General features: G+C 40.7%; 1 protein-coding gene across 3 annotated transcripts in view; it reads left to right on the forward strand.

Annotated features, from left to right (window-relative positions):
* LPAR1 (lysophosphatidic acid receptor 1) overlaps nt 1-17,723 on the forward strand; it is a 55,741-nt gene extending 38,018 nt beyond the window's left edge. For 2 of the 3 annotated variants that reach the window (XM_085307864.1, XM_085307867.1), the window contains exons 3-4: nt 15,830-16,127; nt 16,304-17,723. In XM_085307864.1, coding sequence (XP_085163990.1) covers nt 15,830-16,127; nt 16,304-16,337 — 332 coding nt within the window. In that variant the 3' untranslated portion in view covers nt 16,338-17,723. Of the gene's footprint in view, nt 1-15,829 lie in introns of all 3 variants that reach the window. The other variant, XM_085307865.1, reaches the window with a different exon arrangement.
* Nucleotides 17,724-21,523: the final 3,800 nt, after the last annotated feature.

The raw sequence follows: 21,523 nt of genomic DNA on the forward strand, positions 1-21,523 counted from the left end.
TTTTGATTTGGAAAGGGTATGAAAGAGCCTTTTGTTTTCCATATGGCAGAGTGTTTTCAATGCAGTTACACCTTTTGTGACTGTTCATTTCTGCAGTTGCTTCTGAAGCTCGGGGAGGATTCRCTTTCTTCGACAGATGTCTCTCTATTTCTGTGCTCCCATCTTTCTTTGAGCCGATATCTGAATTCTATATCTAGAATTTGTTCTCACTAAGTGGTTGGAACCACACGCCATGCAGATGTGTCTGGGAGGCATGGCTTGCAGCGTCGATAGGAGTGGATTAGGAGGATAAAAGGTTTGTGAATGCCACTGTTCTGTTATTCTGTACATGCGGTCTCAGGCTTTCCAAGCATGTGTAACAAATGCTTTCACTTGTGTCTTGTATCTTTGGCACCTTTTGGTGGCCTGTACTTTGCAGATCTGCAACATCTGATTGAATACTATTACTAGTGGTTATTTGCAAAGTAAAGCACTACCTACCATACTTAATAGAGATGTGAATTATGGCCTGATCAACTCAGTCCACATCTCCAAGAATTGTTAAAATGTCTTTTGTATTTTCAAAATTTCTAGATGGTTTGGTATTTAATTGCCAAAAATGTTATGTTCAAACTCATTTAAATGTTTTATCCTTCAAGGATTAAAATCTCTGGCAAGCAGAGAGTGTTAAAAAGGAAGAATTTTAAAGTTTTTGCAATGCAGAAGCAATGCCCTCCCAAACGGATCTGCTAGTATGTGTAGAGGGTGCTTGTGTGAACACAGCCATGAACTTGGCTGTCATTGCAGCTTGCCTTCGCAGAATTCTTGAGCTGCTATGAGAAATGAGTTGGCTTCATCCTTAGTGTGAAGACAGGTGACAGTGGAAAATAATTACTGTCAACTTCGGCAGTCTCGTTAAAGAGGCCAAGAGTTCAGTGGGAACTGCAGCAGAACACCCAGAACAAAGCTGTGTTATAGTCAAGACATGCCACAGAGAAAGCAGTGATGTTAACACTTCTTTCTTCCTTGCCTGGTAGATAGGGACTCGATTTAAAAGATCTTTATTTGCCACTTCTCATGAACGTGCTTTAAGGAGATGAAGGTGGCTGGAAATTAACCTGGTTTTACTGTTTGTAGTACTTAAGTATCCTAGTGCTATACAGTTTTGGTAGGAGTGAACATACTGAAAAAGAAGATTTAGCTCTTTTTAAATTCTTCTTTATCATAATCAGAATCCAATGTCTTTTGAGGAGACACTAGAGCAAAGTAGCCAGAGGTTGAAGAAGTTACATCCTTAGAAACATGAAGATTAAGCAACCTTCAAAATAGTATGATAGTGCTCTTTTTTGTGGTTTCAAAGGCTATTTATTTAAAAATCTTTAAGCCACAGTGACGCAGAATGTGGTACTAACACAGAGCTGAAAGACGAGCACTATTCCTGGGCACTTTCAGGTACTGTGCTTAGCTTCCTGGGATTAAATTTAGGATGGGAGAGTATACCACAAAGGTAGGGCAGGCTCTGTTCACAAAAAATAGCTAGAATGTGGGAGTCAAACTCACATCTCTGATATATGCATAAATGTGGAAAAACTTGGTTATATTCGGTGGGCTCATTCTGCATTTAACCCAGAAGCAGTTTTAATAGTTAGCCATGTAAATGGATGGAATTGGGGTTCCCTTACTGGTAGTGATAGGTGGTAACTAACACATTCTGAATTTTTTCCTTGCTTTGATTTTTGTCTACTTGAGATGGTCCAATGACATAAAACAAAGCTATGCAAAACATAACCCCCCTTGCAAGTAGCTATCTTCCCAGGATTTTCAACAGGTAAGTACCAATGGGAGAAAGGACTAGCAGATGCAGCTTGTTTTCAGTATAATACATGGTTTGGCAGTGTGATTTTTAAAGCTATGATTTGAAAAAARAGGCTAAATATCATCAATGTAACAATTCTGTATTTGCCTCAAGACTTTCATTTGATGTAGATTCCGTGATGCCACACACAAAGGAAATTACAGAGGAGCTGCCACTGGAATTCAGATATTTACCACCAACAATGAAACGTTTCCAAACTTATTCATTGCATTTCCCATTTAAGTATGGGAAATACTGCTGCTGCCACACTAAAATTATATGCTATTGGACAGTGAACACCTCTCTGAAAGGGGAAAAATACCTACTGTACAATGAAAGAATGTTGCATTTTGTTTCTAGAAGTCCACCACTACACTGTTGTAATACTCTTTGTGTGGTAATATTTTTAATGAATCCAGAGACTGGCTTCATTGAAGTTTGGACAAGATTAATCTTTAATTCTCCCTGCCACCTAAGACATTAGTTACAGTACAATGGRATCTTGTCCAGACAGTGAAAATCAGTTGTTCCAAGGGAAATCTGAGGTATCTATGAGAACTGAGACCTAGTTGCATCATGGTAAATTATGCCTTATCTTCAGTGTAGAAGTACAGGCCAAAAGTTACATTTTCTTCCCTTGTTATCAGCCTCATCTAGGCAATCTTGAATGAACACACTTAGAATGAAGTGTGCTAAAGTCTGGAATTTACCTTTCTGATAAGCTATAGGTACTTATCACAAGCAAAATATGCGTAGTTCTTCTCTTACTGGGTCTCTTGTGAAATGCAATTTCATGTCTATCTACTGTCATAAAGCTTTATCCTCCCTCTGTTTTATCATTGCTCTGTGTAGGCATCTCTGGTGATAGGTCCTTACAGCCTTGACACTCCCCTCTCTCCAGTGCAAGAACGGCTTGGGTGGTGGATTTACAGGCGACTGATTATGCTGCAGTTGCTCAGTTACATTGTATTCAAGACTGCTTTTGCTTTAAGGGTTCTTGTTTGCTTGTTAGCTTTCAAAGTGRGCCTAATAGATCTTTTTGAAAAGGAAGCTACACTAACACATCCAGAAGACCAGCTGACTTCTAGGAAGATTTATTCCGGAGTGAAATCCCCTTAGCCAAGAAAGCTGTGTTCCTATTATCCGTTTCACCCTGAAGCTTGTGTTCAGTGTTTTTCCAGAGGAACACGGCTGTAACAGTGGAATCTGCTTCTAAAAACTGTGTTTAGTATAAATGGGCTTAATACAATTGCCCCTGAAGACGTCTACCACACCTTAGCTAGCTAGCTGTAATCATATAAAATTCTATTATAACTATATAAAGGAAAACAAACATAGGTTTTTTGCAGTTGAGTTTCTTGTAGTTGAGCTAGAGTTGGACTATAATGCAGTCATTTCAAGTATCTCTGCCTGTCTTAACACTTTCTCCTATTCACAGCCTGGTACTAACATAGGAGAAAAATTTTATTCATATTAAGGAAGTAGATAGTGTCTAATAGTTATTTATTTTAATATTGTTGGTTTCATCTTATGTAAGAATGAAGGCAGACCCTTACGTATTCAACAGCATCCCTTCATGCTTCATTTGGAAACTTGTGTTGCAACTGGAGCCCATCCAAACATAATACCAGTAATGCTTAATATCTTAACAACAAAAGAAAATACAATTAAACGCTCTCTTGTACAAAGTGTTTGAAATTTGCTAAACAAACTGCATTGTTTAAATATGGCATTGTGACTGTCCCTGGGAAAGTACCAGAATATGCAGCAGGGTTTGAGATTTCCAAAGGAAAAGCGGAGAACACAGATTTTGTTTCAGCCTCAACATGAAAGATTTTTCTGTGATGAAAAACTGCAGGTACTACAGAAGAGTTGAAACACCCAGATTTAAATGTTAAATATACCTTGCAGACACAGACAGAAACAGAGTCTGGTTTATGAGCCGCTGCCTGCAGCGTGCCAGCTGTCCCATTCGGTGCCTGAGATGACCTCTTGTGGTGAGCCTTCACGTTTGCATAAACATGTTTGCATGGCTACCCTGAGAGGTCCAGGGTAGCTCACTCCTACAGGACCGGGCAGTCATGCTGCAAAATTTCACAACAGTGATATGACTTTTGAAGTGTCCCGTGTGGAGCCTGACAACTCAATAAAAAGACCTACGATGTAAATGAAGGGTTTCTCACTTCTGATGCATGAGAGCTTCAGTCCTCCCTGCTGCTCTTTGGTTGCCTCCATTTGTGGATGTCCAGCCTGAGAGTCCAGATTTTCACAAGGGCCACCACTTCCTGAGAAGCAGCCCTTTCTGTGCTTGTTCAGGGATGGGAAAACATCCTGGGCAGCCAGCTGGTCACCTAAGATGCTTAGCAGGCATTTGGGACAGAGTCTTTTCACCTTCCTGGGACAGGTCTGTTTCCCACCCAGCACACTAAGTTGTTCCATAAGCAATGAGTGCCCATAAAGAGCAGGCTGAGTTTGGACCAGGTGACTCAGCTAGGGTGCCAGGTAGAGACWGAAAGATAGTTTCTCATTTCTAATTTTCCCTAGACTTCTGTTACTTGCTTTTCTTTATTCAGCATAACATGCGAGTAGGTGTTTGGTCACCATGAGCCCATGACACTAGTGCCAGGAGCTTCAGTCACTGCAGGAGCCTCTYACCAGCAGAATTTTTATGCTCCTAGTCCAGCCAAGGTATCACTACTAATCCAAGACAGTGTGAGCATTTGGTTCCATAATGGAGTGTAAAGGTTGTAGAACCCTTGGAAGTTGAAGGCACCAAAATATCTTCTCTGTGTGAGGTTTTTGGCAGCAGTGAAATGTCATGGGGCCTGTTGATTGTCTTTATACGGCGGTAAATGTTCAAATTGCTTTGGCAACTGCCAGATTTTTATTGAGAGATTAGCTTCACATATCTTTATGAATTTAGAGATCAGTTGGAATCCTGACCATTGACATTTAATGACTTCCTGTTTTTGTCCAAAATGCTTTTCATAGATAAATGGCTTACTTCCTTCTTGTGAAGGGAGGGAAAAAAAAACAAAAACAAAAACAAAAACAAAACACTGTCTTTCTCATCCAGTCATTACATTGGTGATGATTTCCATTTTTCCTTAACAACTTTTTGATTTGAGAATTTTAAATGGATATGGATAAACTGACTTAGGCTCAAACATTTATTTTAGCAAAAGCAGCAGATTTCACATTCCATCCTTGCAGGTTGTTCTTTAAAACAAAAAAAGACATGTATATGAAATGAGGGATAGTCAAACAACATTGGTTTGCACAGTTCAGTTGAAAAGCCATCCTGAAGTCTTCATTTGCRTTAGTACTTGATTTCTCTTTTAGAGATGTTAGTCAAAGAAATATTTGGTGGTGGCTGGATCAACTGACCAGAGACCAAGAAACTCTTTTCACAGGACTACTAAAAGCAGGCAGAGCATGACACCAACAAGTATTAACCTAGGCTAAACTTTAACCCATACCCATGAAGTTCTAATGACTTGCTTCTACCTACATTTTGGGTTTTTTTTTCAGTTTGTTTTGCTTTGTTTTCAGTATTTGCAAGGCTTTTGTAACTATWGAAGTTTCAAGCTTCAGAGGGTCCAAGTGCTGAAGAAAACTATAAAGGCTGTAAGGCTTGGAGACTTGCATGATATTTAAAACATTCACAGGCAGTGTAAACACCCTGTGGRGAAGCTACCCTGGGATCCCAGTGGKAAGATTCTCAGTAGATTAGACCTTTGGAAGGAAAGCCGGGAGGCTGAGTATCAAAATATCCTGTCTTCRGCATTGCTTGATAACAATTTCTTGGGAAAGGTGTACCATAAACTGTGCAAAGAGAGAGCTATCATTCCTTTCCCTTTCCTTCTCAGCAATGACTTGTTTAAGGGCTCCGCTGACTATTCAGCCTACCATTTTTTAGTCCCACAGAGAGAAACCTCGTACCTTTTGGTTTAGGCTTATAAACTGAAGAGATCCTCCCATGAACACTGTGCTATACAAGCCAGCCTGGCAGTCTGTGGGAGGTAAAGGGAACCTTTGCTCCAAAAATAGGAAGAGAAGATTAAAAAGTCATCCACTGTGAAAAATGGGGAAGCGTGGTGATGGTGGTAGATGCAGAGTTTCCTGTGGCATGCTCAGAGACCACTGTCATGCACACAGAGGCACTAATACACATGTTGGCTAATAGTTATTGTGGGCAGCTTGTGAAATTTTGCTGTGCATCATTTTCAGCTGTGTTTCCATCCCCATGTAAAGTAGCAGTGCRCTGTGGTAGCTTTTTGCTATGCCCTCAAGGACTCAACTCACGGACTGTGTCTGCAGTGCATGTTGATGGTGAAGATGGCTGCAGGAAGTGGGTGCCAAGCCCTATGGAGGCTGCTCTGCAGAAAGCCCTTTCTGAGCAGGGCAGGTATACACATGGGGTTCCTACACGTGGGGAACGTTGTTTCCAATGTGAGAACATGTGCCTGCTTTAAAATTAGAGGTTCCACCTGAAGGTTTCATTGAGGAATTAAAAAAAAAAAAAAGTGTAAGTATTTTAATAATAAATTGTCCAGACTGTGATGATGTGATCATTGGAAGAGAACAGGGAGAGCAAAGGTCAACCATGTATCAAAACAGTCTGTATACATTGTGGTCAAACTGTGGTCAATCCACTGTGTGTGGATTTAGGAACAGATTTTGTTTCATTAGTTGGRTTTTGTTTTGTTTTGTTTTTAAAGGAAGAAGATGATGATAAAAGGGATGAACAATCACAGATGAAATACTAAGCATTAAGATCCAGACTGAAGTGAAGTTGATACATGCTTAAACTTCACTCTTTACAGGCAAGGGGTGCTGCTCCCAGCCTAGCTAGAGCAAAAGCAGAACCCCTAGGAAGTTTTCTTGTTAAGTCATTACCATGTTTTAAAMTGCACAGATGTTTCAGGAGGGAAATAGCCAGGTTCCTCAGAGRTGGGATGATTTGTTGACGCAGATAGCCATACTTTAAACTCTGAATAAATTCTGTGTGCAGCAGTTCAAAGATGAAGACAGATGTTTGAAGCAGGTACACACTGTATTTCTCCTGGGACTGCCTGTGGAGMAAGAAATTATTTTTGTGTTTATATATGATCCAGTCATTATTTGGTGTCAAGTCTGACCAAATTCAGCAACTCAGAGTCCTGAAGGAGAGTTCRGGAGGAGATTGTAGTGCAGGTGTGCGCCTAACTGTGGAGGAGATAGGAAATGAGAGAATAGATAATTTATTGAAAAATCCCTTTGCAAGCCATCAGCAAAACAGAYTGAAGAATATGGCAAACCTAGCAACTTCTGTGTGAAATTTAGATACTTAGAAATGGTGTTGGTGATCTGCTYCTGTCCATGGAGAGCTCAGGATTTTTTCTATAATTACACACTTGGAGTTGYTTGTAAGAGTAGAACATGGATGGGGGAGGATACTGTTGTGAACAACAGGCTCATACCACCAGGCTCCTTGTACTGGATATACTGCACTTTAATAGTCCTTTCTTTTATATGCCCTCCAGTTGTGTATTTTCTCTTCTCTACTTTGGTTCTGTTATTCAAATCATCTTATGGTTAAGTAGATATAGGGCACTATTTYAKGAATATGGGTAGATTTTCACTAACTTTACTTTTTTTTCCAGTTACCATTTTGCACTGCTGGAGGTATTCCCCTGACCTTCGCACACATTCCCATCATGGAAATATTTCACTTGAAACACAAAGGGGCAGTTTCAGCTAAGTTTCTCAGCCAGTCTTGCYCTGAATCAGAAACACAAAGCACTGCAAAAGGAACATGCTGCAAATCTCTCTCACATTCAAAATTCATCTGGGGGAATTGTCCCCTTAAAAAAATTTCAAATATTAAAGGATTTTTGGTAGCAGAGACTGCTGAACAAAGCTTCTTTAACCYACCCTTAAAAACGGCTCTCCTTGCTGACATATCTGCATAGTGCTTTCTCTCCAGCCTGAGATACTTTGCAAGTACTATCTTCCAGTGTCATCCTCCCCAGACATTTTGGARTCAGTAGATGGAGAGTCAAATCTCTCCATCTGGTCGCTCAAGTTCTATAGAATTTGGGTAATTTAACAGGGRCTTATTTTATTTTAGTTAAATTGGACTGTTTGTGGTAATCACATTTGATATTTTCACATAAAAAATCCCATGGGTGGAAGGCAACCTGACTCAAAAATTGACTGTTTCCAGCAGAGAGAGACTGTAATAGCATGGCAACAACTGTGTTTTCATCCACTGAGAATTATGAGCTATACTGTAGCAATTTGGGGAAAAAATGGGAAAAATTATGTCAGACAAGAATTAGAAGAATTACTTCTAAGCTGTGGACGTTTACAGAGTAATAAACTATGTCCACAGTTACTTTACATATATGAAAATTTAGCATTCATTTTAAATTTCATTCTCTAATACCATATCAGAAGAAAACAATACTTAGCTATAAATAAGCACTATTTCATGTGGTACTTATCTCCATTYGTGCTATGAACAAGACAGTATGCACTGCTATAAGGAGGCTTATTGATGCAGCTTACAGATGGCTAGGGCATGAAAAAGTGCAGTTGTGTTGCAGCTGGTGAGCTTATTCCTCAGCTAGCATAGCAAGTGGCTTTCCCTGGTGAGGATATGATTGTACTGGGATGTGGAGAAAGACAGGCATTTCTGTAACCCCTCTTCGGCCATTTTTTTTTAAGTAGAACTAGGGAGCTTTGTTTCTTGGATCTTTTAATTCTTTTMCCTTTTTTTAATCAGCAGTGCAGCTCAGGTAGCTTGTCAGAGGAAGAGTTTCCGAYACACCTACACGTGATGGCAGATGCTGTGTAGCAGGCAGGTTACCACTTGCCTGCAGCTAGTTTTCATGCAGCAGTCTTTATTTTCTGTCATATTTCTTTCCTTGGGGATTTTAGTCGCACTGTCTTTCAGCTTTCTCTCTCATCCACCAGCAAATGGAGCCTGCTCTGCTCTGCTCATCTGAAGATTGTCTCCCACTGGCACTGTTTCTAGCCTACAAAAGGTGCTGCAAAACACCTTTCCCTGGTCTGACAGCTTTTCATTCTCAAWTTTCCTTGACAAGTAGAAGAGGCAATGTAGCTGCCCATCTGAAGTACCATGCTGAAATCAGGAGAGGATTTGGAGAAGGCAACAGGTGGAGGGGGAAAGGTGGGCACAGCAGTAGGGAAAAAACGCATAACAGCTGAGAGAAGAAACTGAAGCCTAAAGGAACAATTGCCATGGTTTGAAGGATCTAGCATATGGATACCCCTCACTTTTGTTGTTGTCTTGGCATACTGTAGGCCTCCTCATTCTTTTTCTGCCTAATACGGGGAGTGGGAATAAATGTCTGTGCATTTCACCTGGAGTAGGTTTTTTTTGTCTGGGTTGTGGTAGTGCCTTGCAATGTCTCTGTAATTTTAAGAAAATTGCAAACATAAACTAGATCTTTTTTTCCCCTCACCTCTCCTCTCGCTCCCTGAAATGGACTCTCTCCATATTTTTTTCCTTCTTACGGATTCCTCCGTATAAGAAATCTGCAGGGTGAGTCTGAGGCCTTGCTAAAATGGAAAAGTTAGTATCAGCATTCAAGGTAGRTGGAAGAAAGCACACAAGGGGACACTGTATGGTAAAGCCAGAGAAAAAGGGGTCCTGCAGAACAGAGATGTGTTCACAAGAATCACATCTTACCRGAGCCTTAGAATAACCTCCCTCACTCACTGCTTCTCGTCTTTGGTCTTCTCTTTTACTACTCCTAGCTTTGTCTCATTGCTTTCCAGTTCAGTTGGACTTTTTATTTCTGAGAAGCACTTGATACTCCCCTCCCAGTTTGTTCAGGGGTTTGACAGGCTGTAAGGGAAGCATGGGAGGTCGGACAGCTAGAAGTAGTAGAATAACAGTGGTGTGTGACTTGGCAGGATCTGTAGTGCTTCTTTTATTTTGCCATTGTGAGTTAGAGGAAAATAAATGTTCATGGAATAAATGTAATCTTATGCTATCCAAAGCAAAAAGGAGGGGGAAAAAAAGTGGCATATTGGAAATGCTTTGTCTGCTAACCTGTGAATTTTTAAGAGTAGTCATTCGGTCTGATAAGTAAGAAATGACCACATGTGGGTCCTTGGCATCTGGTTGAAGATCATACAGGGTGAGCATGTAGGCTGGATTGTGTCCCTGACCCTTTACCCACAGCAGGAGCAGTGCAGAGACACCACAGCTCGCAGGGAGTTGTTGGATACCAAGTGCCAGCAGTGGACATGGTGCTGCTGGTGCTGAGGAGAAGAGATGGCCTTCTCCTCAGCACACCTCATGCTGCTCCTCTGTGCCACCCTGGCTGGGAAGGGCAGGGCCACCACGAGGGCTGGCCTGCAGCGATCCCTGGGAAGGGCTGAGTGCCAGCAGCCCTTCAGGAAGTATGTTGTTTGTGAACTTCTAACATCCTCCTCAGAATGAACACTAATACAAAAATATATCAGAGTTGATTGGTTTCCAGCTAAAACAAGGCTCTATTTTCATCTGTAACAACAATAGAAAGATCTAATCCACAGCCTTAGAACAAAAATGGACCAAATGCTCTTGCTGTGCATATAGAATGACAATAACCTGAAATTCACTTATCCAGTTTGGTTTTTGATCTGTGCAGCATCTGCCTTTTGGCTTTTCAGAAAGTAAAGCAAAGCTCCGTAACAAAAACTGAAAATGTTTTCCCCCACTCTTCAACCTTTTTTCTACTAAACATGTTGGATCCTCCAGTTATGTCGGCTGCTTAGAAGAGAGAGTCTTTCTTTGGCTCTTACAAAGTTTGTATAAATGCAGGCCAACTTAAGACGATCTGCACTGGTAGAAAAAAAAAAGCCATTCTGAACAGCTAGTTCTTGATGATAAACCAAACCAGCAGGCTTGGTTGGCTGCAGTAGCACAGAGATGATCTGACATTCAAGTGAAGTCTTAAATTAACATTGCTGTGTTTTAGGAGACTGTTTCTCCATATGCTTTTCTCCTACTTTATCTTTCCGTGCTGTCTGTAGTTTGTCTTGTTGATTTTACAAACATTCCTGAGAGAACCAAAGAGCTAGTAATGAGTGACTAGTTTGTCAGTGTTTATTCTTTTGTAGATTGTTTCTTTTCTGTTGCTGTTTTTTTTTTGGAGATGTTTTCTCTTCTGTTTCTAAAGTCACTCATTTTTCTGTGATTTATCATGCTTGGTTTCATACATCTATTGCCCATTACAGTTTTTACTCTCTTGCAATCAGATCCTTCTGTGAGGCCATGCCACACTCACTCAGGAGTTTCCAAGCACGCAAATACAGACCAGACTGATGAATCGGATGGGAGTTCATGACAGACAAGCTGTAATTATGTTGTGGTTATTGGAAAGACCTCAGTGGGCTTTTACCATGTAACAGGACAGAGTATGCACAAGGAGTTGGAATTTCAGCCCTGGATGAGAGGTATCACGTGGCAGGGTCCAGAAGATGAGAAATCAATGTCATGACTATTTCGTTGTTACTCAGATTTCCTGCTGTAAAATGTGCTTCTCATTCTACATGAATGCTTCCCCTCTTGTATCCTTAAATACTTTAAGAGATTCAGTGACATCTGCTATGGTTCCCCCAAGCTTTCCCATTTCATAGCAAGCTGTTCACCCCTTGGCCTGACAAGCATTTCATCCTTACCAAGCCTCCTCTTCCCAGGCCAGATGGGACAGATGTTGGCGATGCTCCTCATGCTGCAGATAAACAGTCATGCCAGCCTTGTATCTCTCCTGGTGCCAGCAACTCTAAGGACTGCTGGGACTGGAGGTCTTACTTCCAGGGTGCTGTCTGTACAGGCAACAGTGCTTTTTACCCTCCCAAGGATATACTATCTGTAACTTCGCTCACACATAATTGGGCTATCCTTCTTCCAGTGCATGATGATAATATATCCATATAGAAAATGAGATCTGATGCCTTAAATGCAATAGATTTGTTCCATATATTCGTTACAACATGGATTTCAGTGAATTTACAAAATGTTAACAGATGTGTCTGGAAGCTGCTCGTGATGTACCTTGGGCTGCTTTCTGTAGATCCTAAGCAGAGAATACATGAAGAATTTCATGTATTCTTAAGGCTTTTCAGTATATGGCAACAAGAAACTTTTGGATCTCATTGTTTCATTAGATGTGATATTTTTAGATCTTGATCCTTGGCAAAATCAATGCACAAGAGATTYCAGAAAAGGGAAGAATTTAACCTCGCATTTAGCTTAGTATCACTTTACCTTGACAAATACTCCAAGCTAGAGGTAGAAAAAATGAATCTCAGGCTTATTTTCGTTCTAGAGAAAGAACTCCRGGTTTATACAAATTTTATTTCCTAAATCTGAAGTAAGAGCAGTTTGACATTTTTAAGTTCCTAGCATTGTTCCTAATTCAAACAAGCCCTTACCATGAGTGATGTTTTCCAGTATTTTTCAGGGCATTGAAAGTTAAATAACAAATGAGAAAACCTAAAGCATTGTTTGTGTCACCATTTACAAGCTCTCGATCTAATAAGCCACAGGAGTCATTTGCATGGTGAAAAGTTTTGCTAGGAAAATCCTAGGGGCTAAAGAGAAACAAAACCCACCAGACTGAATGGGGCTGTCTTCAATAGCTTTGCTTCCCAGTGATAATGAGCTGCCTGTTCAGAAGCTTGAAATTAGCCCGGTTTGCACAAGGGTCAGTGCTGGATGTTGTGTGTTCATATGCTGCCACCGCTGCTGCATGGAACAAACAGGCATGTGGGAAAGACACCGCGGTCTCATGGCTCCAGAGCCTGACAGTAGGAAGCCGCCGTTGTCTCCGCAGGTCTGGAGCAGGGTGGCACACGTTTCTTCTTCTCCCAACATCCTTATCGCTGGTGCATCGTTCACCCTGCTCCAGGGGCTGGCACAGCAGCAGGGTAACAAGTGGCAGAGTGATGACTTCCATCTGCTGTTGGAGCCAGGTGGGAAACTGATCCTTAACATTTTTTTCAGTGTGGAATCAGCTGCACAGATCATGTTGTTGATTGCAGGACTGTTGCAGTCCTGTCTTTCTTGATCACAGTGCATCGAGGCTCATCTTACAGTTTATTGGACCTACCTGAAATACTGAAGTTCTTACTGAGGCTCAGAAACTCCTTATGACAATGGTGTTCAGTGCATGTTGCTTCTTACCAGAAACTCAAGGGATTTTTCAGTGGAAAATACCTTTCTGCCTCATTGTATCAGTTAGTGTTGTTGCTGCTGCTAACATATTGAAAAATGATAGCAGTGGAACTTTCTGTTTGACTTACTTAGTTTCTCAGCAAAAGACTTGAAATAAAACAAAGAAAATGTTTGGAATTTGGAAGCTCCCAATTGCAACTCTTACTAACCCTAGGAGAGCTTTACTGTCAGCTTCACTGTTCCCACATTGGACTCTTCTGCTACAGGCCAGGTGAGGATACTGACATCATCTTCTGTGCTTAACTGCGGATCCCCTGACTTGTAGTGTTCCCATCTCTGATGTTATTTTCCAGAGGCCACCTTTAATGAAGAAAATATACAGAAAAACTGGGACAAAGTCCTCCCTTGCCTCAGTAGTTAGGAGGTTGAACACAGTACATAGTTTCTGCAGATGAGTGATTGAATTTAAAACATTCTCTTGGTTTCTGCAGAAACCAGTTCAGCAGACGCATTCAGTGTGGAGGACAGTTTTGGAATTAATTTAGGCAATTCTGCAAAGAAGAGATGCAATTTTCTACTTCTGTGGGAACAGGTACAGTAAGGGACAAAAGACTATAGTTCTTGGCCTGGGTTTCAGGTACTCCTTTCTAGGACCATTGAAATATGAAAGAGCAGCAGACAAAAACTATGAAGTGGATTCACAAGTTTGATGGCACCTCAGTGTGGGAGAATTTCAGCCCTATTTTGTAAATTTACTTCCAGCCTCTAAAACAAGTCATTTGGCCAAATAAATGCTTTGTACTAGCAGCTGGCAATTTGCCTCTCAGCTTCTTTCCCTTTATAAGCTTAGTTCATCAGCAAAGTGATATACATCAAATGGCACTGTGACACAGTTAGTGGCAAACAAGCTCAGTCTAGCAACATTTTTTGGTGTATGGGAAGTCTACATATGGTTGCTTAGTTGGTGATATGAAAAGTGTGGATGGCTGTACTGATTTTTGATTGTCTATCTCAGTTACCTTTGATGTCTTGCAGGTTTTGAAGCACCTATTGATACCTCTTTGGACTCTCTCCTGTGCAGAGTCTGGTCCACTACTGCCAAAGAGAGCAAGCTGCTGGACTTTGCATTGGAAAAACCTGTCATGGCATCTCTAGTGCAAGGATAAAGAGGCAAATGCATGTGGTCTAGCTCTGGCTTCCTTACAGGCCACATCTCCCCTCTAAGGATGCTGCGGTTTGGTGCTGCAGCATGCTTCTGGGAAGGGTGGTTTGTGAGCTCTGCAGTTCTGCCACCCTTTCAGTTTTGTTAGCTTCTGCCTTCGTAGACTTGGGTGCTCAGTCTTTATGGACTGGCAAAGGCCAGATGAGAGAGACTATGTGTGAACTTGGGAGAGTGATCCTTCAGATGATCAAAGGACTCTTTGTCAGTGTCCAGCCTCTTGTTTACTCACTCAATTAAAAAAGAGAGGGAGAACCACAGCTTTCCCTGCAGCATTTGTATGCAGGGTGTGTCCGTAGGCAAACCAGTTTGTAGCACAGCACACCCCTGGTGTTTGCTCAGCCATTCAGATGTGACTCTGGGGGCGGCCTATGCAATGTGATTTGGGTATTCTAATGGAAAGGAGTCCACAGTGCTGTTAATGCCCAAGTTGGAAATTGCTGGCTGCCTATTGGCAGGCACAACTAAGAGGTTGCACATTGAACTGACTGAATATCATAAATTAAACTTGCAGAGCACTTTGCTGCAAGAAAATAAAAGGGGAGGGGAGGTAATATTTCAACACATGCCACAGTGATACCACAACCTGTTTGAAAGAGATTTAACTGGATAGTACTGGGAGGCTCTTAGTGCTGCTGCCTGCACTAAGCCTCACAGCTAATGATAAGACCTTGATTTTTACATCGGCCGAGCATGTCAGTCTGGAAAATCTCAGGAGCACCATGCTCCTTCTACCATAATTCRTGTGTAAGAGTTTTCTCTGTGATGCTTGTATTTAAAACCTCTTTAACCTTGCAAGAAGTGAGCATCTTCTTTTAACTCAGCAGTCCTAATAAAATGAGGCACCTCTGATTTCATCTCCACATTAAACACAGGTTTTTCTTTCCAGCTTTATCCCCTCAGAGTTTTGTAAAGTAGAGRAAGGAGGGGAAAGCATTTTAATCAGACTAAGACTCTGTGGCATTTACGCTATTGAAGTCTGAGGGGCCTCYGAGTTTCTATTGAATAGAGCTCTCAGAAAAGAAATAGATCTGTTGAAGGACGACATTTCAGTGCAAGAAGGATGTGTGTTTAGGACTTTCCATTACATAATGGGACTGAAATGGATTAACAGGACCCAGGCTTTCTTTTTCTTGAGAACTGCTGCCTGCATCACTTTTTTTCTATTGCTGGTGTTTCTGTCACAGCACTAACAAAAAGATTTTCTTTGTTTTTATTAGTTTGAGAAGTAAGTTGCAGAATTGCTTCTCCTGATCAAGAAATTGATTTGTCAGAGGTCTCTAGCTGAAGGGAAAAAGTGTTCCTCATTACCAACTTCAAATGCAAATTCATTTGCCAAGCAGGGAACTTTGCAAGTAGTGAATGTGGGAGGAGAATGTCTTTTTCTTTTGATGTGCTGCCCATAACCATTTATGGATTTTTAAAAGGCAGCCGTCTCATCAGGTCAGTGAAGAAATAGTGTGGGAAAGATACTTTGTAAAAGAACATAAAACTTTGCTGCTTCYAGTTGGATGGTTTTTAGTGTGTTTTTGTGAGTGACAGTGTATTACTATGTTTGTGGACTTTGTCTTGTTTTGTTTTCTCTGTCTCTTTCTAGGTGCTTTTATCATCTGCTGGACCCCAGGWTTAGTCTTGCTGCTCCTTGATGTTTGCTGTCCCCAGTGTAACGTCCTTGCCTATGAAAAATTCTTCCTGCTCCTGGCTGAATTCAACTCTGCCATGAATCCCATCATCTACTCCTACCGGGACAAGGAGATGAGTGCTACCTTCAAGCAAATCCTGTGCTGCCAGCGCAGCGAGAGCGCCAACGGCCCCACCGAAGGCTCTGACCGCTCCGCCTCCTCCCTCAACCACACCATCCTGGCTGGCGTGCACAGCAACGATCACTCCGTGGTGTAAGACCACAGCGAGCCCGTCGCCGCGGACCACCTTGCGGGCGGGCGGGCGGGCGGGCGGCAGCGCTGCCTACGGAGAGGGCTGGGTGCGGGGGCCAAGGGAAGGTAACAAACTCACAAGGTTTTCTTAAACACTAATGGACTACAGTGCCTTTTACTTTTTTTTTTTTTTCAAGGAAGCCCTCCCCTCCTACAAGATCCGCCTTGTAGGCAGAACAGGCCTTGCTATAAGCTCTTTGATTTCTACTTTCAAAAAGTAGAAAGCAGATGCCTTGCAATGGAGTTCATAGGTAGCCCTTGGAAAGCCTTGTTTAGACTACGCTAACTAGACTTTGCCAGATTATGCTGCATCCTGGTGCCAGTTGGAATCAGCTCTGATTAATTAAGCTTATACCTGCTTCACTGCATTTACATGTAGCCACTTAGTCTTTAAAAAAAAAACAAAGGGAAAATGAAAAAGGGGATAAAAGTAAGCTTTTCATTTAATAGATATGTAATATTTATCACCATCAGCATGCTCATGGTGAACATTTTCTGTGCAGGGAGTAAAACTGTGCTCTAGTCTTCATACTCTTAGCCACACTGCCGTAACTACAGTAAAAAAAAAAAATTATTTTTCGTAATGCAAGCAACAGGAAGATGATGGAAATTCTGACACACTTCTTAACTTCATTACTGGTGTTAGAGAGCATGCATGTTCTGTGTGTATGCAGAATGTTTTAATTATATATATATAAAAAAAAGCTCATTGTAGAGTCTGCAGGAAAGTAGAAAAACATAGACTGTATTCCAGTGTTTGTTTAGATTATGAAATAAACAATACTCTAGTCACAAGATATTTAACGTTCTTCTTTGAAGTGTGGTATGAAATATGTAATGTGTAAGGGGTCCCAGGTTTTTCTTGGACAAGTTCTTAAAGTAAGATACATCTCTAAGGCTCTTAAAGGGCTACAGTCATGTTGGTATGTTAAAAAATGTATTTATGGTGTTGGAATGCTATTCTTTTTCATAATGGAGTGCAAGGGGATTTTTATTCATGATGGAGTGCAAGGGGATTTTTTAGGTGAAAAATGTTTACTTTTTTATGGAACTTTTTTGTAATTAAAAAAACCCAACTTCTATGGATTTTTGCACTGAGAGATATTTGTAGGGTATCTTTTAAATTATTTACCCTTCACGTCAAAAGCAGTGGACTACTTGGAACCAAGGTACAATTTTATTTTGTAAAGTCAAGACCAAATATGTAATAGTCCATTGCCAATGACTGAACAATTCTAGATGTAATGCACAGACATACACATCATTATGGCAAGCTATGCTAACATACGGGTTTTTTCGTATGTAGCTACTTTGAAGAGAAATGCCACTCATTTGAATCTCAACTCCCAAGAATCAGTGATGTTAATTACAATTCCTTGATAGGAATAAATGTGAGCAAAGATGGGATCTTGCAAATAAAGAACTTGGGACCTTTCTCTGGGAAACTGCATGCATGTAAAGTGTTTTCCTAACAATGTAAAATGTATCAACAGTAAAATCCTAAGACCGTTTTCCATATTGTTATATGCTTCTTTAATAAAAAATTTTTGAGGTGTTTGAGGTGTATCAGTCTCTGTATTGTGTTGCAGTGTAACATAAGGGACAATACTCTCCCATTTGGGCAAGAAGGAAACTGGGGGGGGAGGAGAGTGTCAATCTAGCAAAAGGCAGATTTTGTAGGATCTCTTTTAAAACTGTGGGAGAAACATGCTCTGAAAAAGAATCTTTTTGCTGAGGAAGGGAAGAACAAGTGAACAAAACCTGTCTGGAATGAACGAAGTGGGAGTTCTGCCACTAATTTCAGTAAAGCTAGGATGTTCACCTGTGCTGTTCAGCCAAATTAGTGGGGCCAACTCTAATAAGGGGGAATAGGCAAAAGGGTAAAAGATGATCCAAATATCTTTTGGCGGTTGACCAAGGTATTGAGTGTTATGCTTGCTTCGGAGAGTTTTCTGACTATGTTTGAAAGTAAGTGTATCCAAAGAGTTACTTGTTTTTCATTCATGTAACTACATTGAGAAAGAGACCCGTCTGTATGGTATATATTTTTTACATATCTACTTGCTAAAGCATTCGTAATTTTCTTTTAGTGCTTGCATGGTATTTGGGCTACATGCAGGTGAGCTTTCAGAAGAAAGAGGATTGGGAAGTAGAAGTGCCTCCAGAGAAGGGGGACATCTGACCAAAGGAAAAAGCGTTCATTTCCTGAAAATGCCCAGAGTTGCTTTCTTTCCTCTCGATTGCTTTGGGGAGAAAAGCAGATGGTGGAAAGGAACCAGGATACTTTCTCCTGATCCCATTTTCCTCAATAGAAAGGCCTTATAGAACCTTTATTTTTTTGTGGAGTTTCCCTTTTCCTGGTATGCTTTTAACTGCTGTTAGCATGTTCTTTACAGAGTCTATCCAGGATATACATGGTAGGAGGGTGACATTAAGATATAGTAGCATATCATTCACCTTACTTTACTATGCTGGAATTGTGTAGTGGTTTTGGAAAAGCAGTGGGTGAAGGAATTAACCAGGAGCGTGATCATTTTTGATACACTGCTGATGGATCTTCACACATGTGAAAATGGATGCGCAAGAGCGGTTAGGTGGTTTTTTTTTTTCCCTCATTATAATTACAATAGTTAGCAGTTGCTACCCATGTACACTGATCATATCCTTCTTCAGGGAGGTACTAGACAAGAAGCTGGAACTTTGGCATTTTTAACAGCAGTTGGATTTCATTCATCAGGCAGATTAGGAGCACTTCTGACAGCAGGGTTTTTGCTTCTAAAAGGTGAAGCACAATGCTTTAGATCAAAGGCATCAGGATGCAAAAACCGCCTGTAAGACTCCACTAGAGGAACTAACTGAGCATGTAGCTGGTGTTTAAAAATGAAATTAGTGCTTTGTTTTAACAAAATGATCTCCCTATATCCTTAGAAATATGATCTGTGGACTGACTGTTTTTTTGCAGGCTAATGAAATTAAATTGGCTGTGAGTAAAAGGAATTAAAACAAGGGCTCAGAGTGATTCTTTTGCTCTTCTTTTAGAGTGGTTCTCATGCCACTTGTTCATTGTAGATTTTTTTAGCTTTTACTTATCTATTCAGATTTTCCAGCTTCACAATGCAGCTGTAGAACTTGCTTCTGCTGTGTGAAAACGTAGGCAAAGTACTTAGGAAAAAGAATTACTCCACTTATTTTTACTTATCTCAAATCCTACAAAAGGTTTTAGAAGACTTCTTAAAATACCAACGATCCTCCCACAGCCATTAAAATTCTTCTGTAGCTGGCTGCTGCTGGCCCAAGTAAATCCTCTTGAAGTTCAAATGTAATGGTGTTTGTTTCAGCAACTGTAGTGGTGGGGTATTGTGTAGTAAAAGCTAAATGGTTGATTAAGTCATTTGCAGGTCAAAGAAAATGGTTTTTTACTACTTCATTTATTCAGTGGCTGCACAAGTCTGGAAACAAATTGAAAAAATTGCCCTTGGATGAAGTATTAGTTCCTAAACTTTTAACTCCCTTTTTTCTAGCATATTTGACTTTAGAGAAGCTGGATGAGCTGTTGATCCACAGAGCTGTTAATCACAGCATTTGCATGAAAAATGGAAAATACATTCCATTTGGCACTTGTTGCATTTGTTGTCAACCCTATTGCTTGCTCCATGGTCTCTGAGATCTCCTGGTAGCTGGCTGTTAACCGGCCTGCTCAGAGCTGGGCATATAGGTAGCACAAGAAGAAACAACTGGCCAGCTAAAAGCTTTTTCATTGCTTCTTAAAATGAAAGCACACCTACCCATAATGTACCAGTAACTAGGATTTTAAAGTAGTTGCCCAAAGATTAACCATTGTTTTAACTGTATCCTTCCCATCTAGTCACTGCTATGGCATTGCTTTAAAAAAGCTGGCAGCAAAGGCTTGGCATAGCTCAAGAAAGGGCAGTCATGTGATGTTTACAGTGCAAACTGAGCCTGGATAATTTGTGTATAGAAGAAGAAAGAACATATTTTATGACCAATGTTTTAGTTGTGCTCCTCTTCCAACTTAGGAATATCAATGTAAATTTCTCTTGAGTTGCCATTGCACTTAGATGTGCAGGTGTCTGAAGTAGGTATGGCCTGGAGAAGGGATGGCCTGGCTATCCTAGCCCCTAGTTGCAGTTTGGAGCAGGAAGCTCGAGCTGGCCCCTGCTTTGAGGCAGGTTCTGTGGCTTGTTCTGAGCTTGATGCTGCCCCAGAAGTATACTTCTGGATACCAAGTTTAACTGGTATAAAGCCAGCTGGAGTTTCTCTCTTTGACACTACTACCATCAGCATTGGCCATTCTCACTACAACAGATGAGTATAGCTTAAACCCATACTGTTTTTTCCTGTTAAAGAAATAAAATCATACCAAACAGATCGCTTTCCCAAGCGAGATTAAAGAGGATGCTACCGACTGGGAGGCTTTGATACAAGCACATATAACTTGCCTTTAAATCAAAATGAATCAGATTGATGCAAAACATTGCTGACAAACACATTTCTCTAGGACATCTGCTCTAACCCACACTGAGCCCTGACTCTGTTCCTGTTGTACCTATAATTTCCTTGGGGTCATTCTAATTGTGAAATGGGATGAATTTGGCAGAGATCAGGCTTAATGGACTGGTTCTTCTTCTATGTGCTGCAGAAATAACATCATAAAACTTAAATATGTGCTTTTCCTTTGTGATCTTAGGGGCTTGTCTGTACTAAAATTTACAGTTGCTGTAGTTAACATTGCTAAACTAGGATGAAAGATGCTAGCATAGAAAAGCTCTGAATCTGGAATTCTACATTTGTGTGTTTAAGGTTTGCCATCCCAAAAGACATGCATCAACTTTTAGTAAAAGTGCTAAAAAAAGTGTTTCTTTGGGTTAAACATAACCAGTACTAAGAGGTTAGTGTAGTGAGGATTGGTTTAATCCTCAGTCTCCAAGTGGAAGAGATATTGAATTCTTCTTTGGAGAACAGATAAGGTCATGGCAAGCTTTGCTGCTCCTTTACAAGCATAGTAGAAGCTTATTTGTAGTGTATCTTCTGATCAGTTCTTCCAGTTAGTGATCAGCCTGTGCCATACACATATTAAACTTTATGGAGGGTAATTACAACTGTGATTTTAGTTTTTCAGTGAAATCACCCAGGTTTTACAGCTCCTTTTACAGATCATTTTCAAAAGAACTCCAGTTTAAAGCTTTGTAACTCTCACACCTGTCCAGTCGTGTCTCCTCAAGAATAAATACACTATTCCTTCCTCCCATTTTCTTCTCTTATAAGATTTTCCAAGCATTTCTTCCCTCAATTCATTTTTTCTAAATATAGTGAGGGGAAAGAAGAGACTGATAGGA

Source organism: Rhea americana, unplaced genomic scaffold (genome assembly GCF_003343005.1).
Source record: "Rhea americana isolate MKP2758 unplaced genomic scaffold, rheAme1 scaffold_267, whole genome shotgun sequence".
In the NCBI taxonomy this organism is placed as follows: domain Eukaryota; kingdom Metazoa; phylum Chordata; class Aves; order Rheiformes; family Rheidae; genus Rhea; species Rhea americana.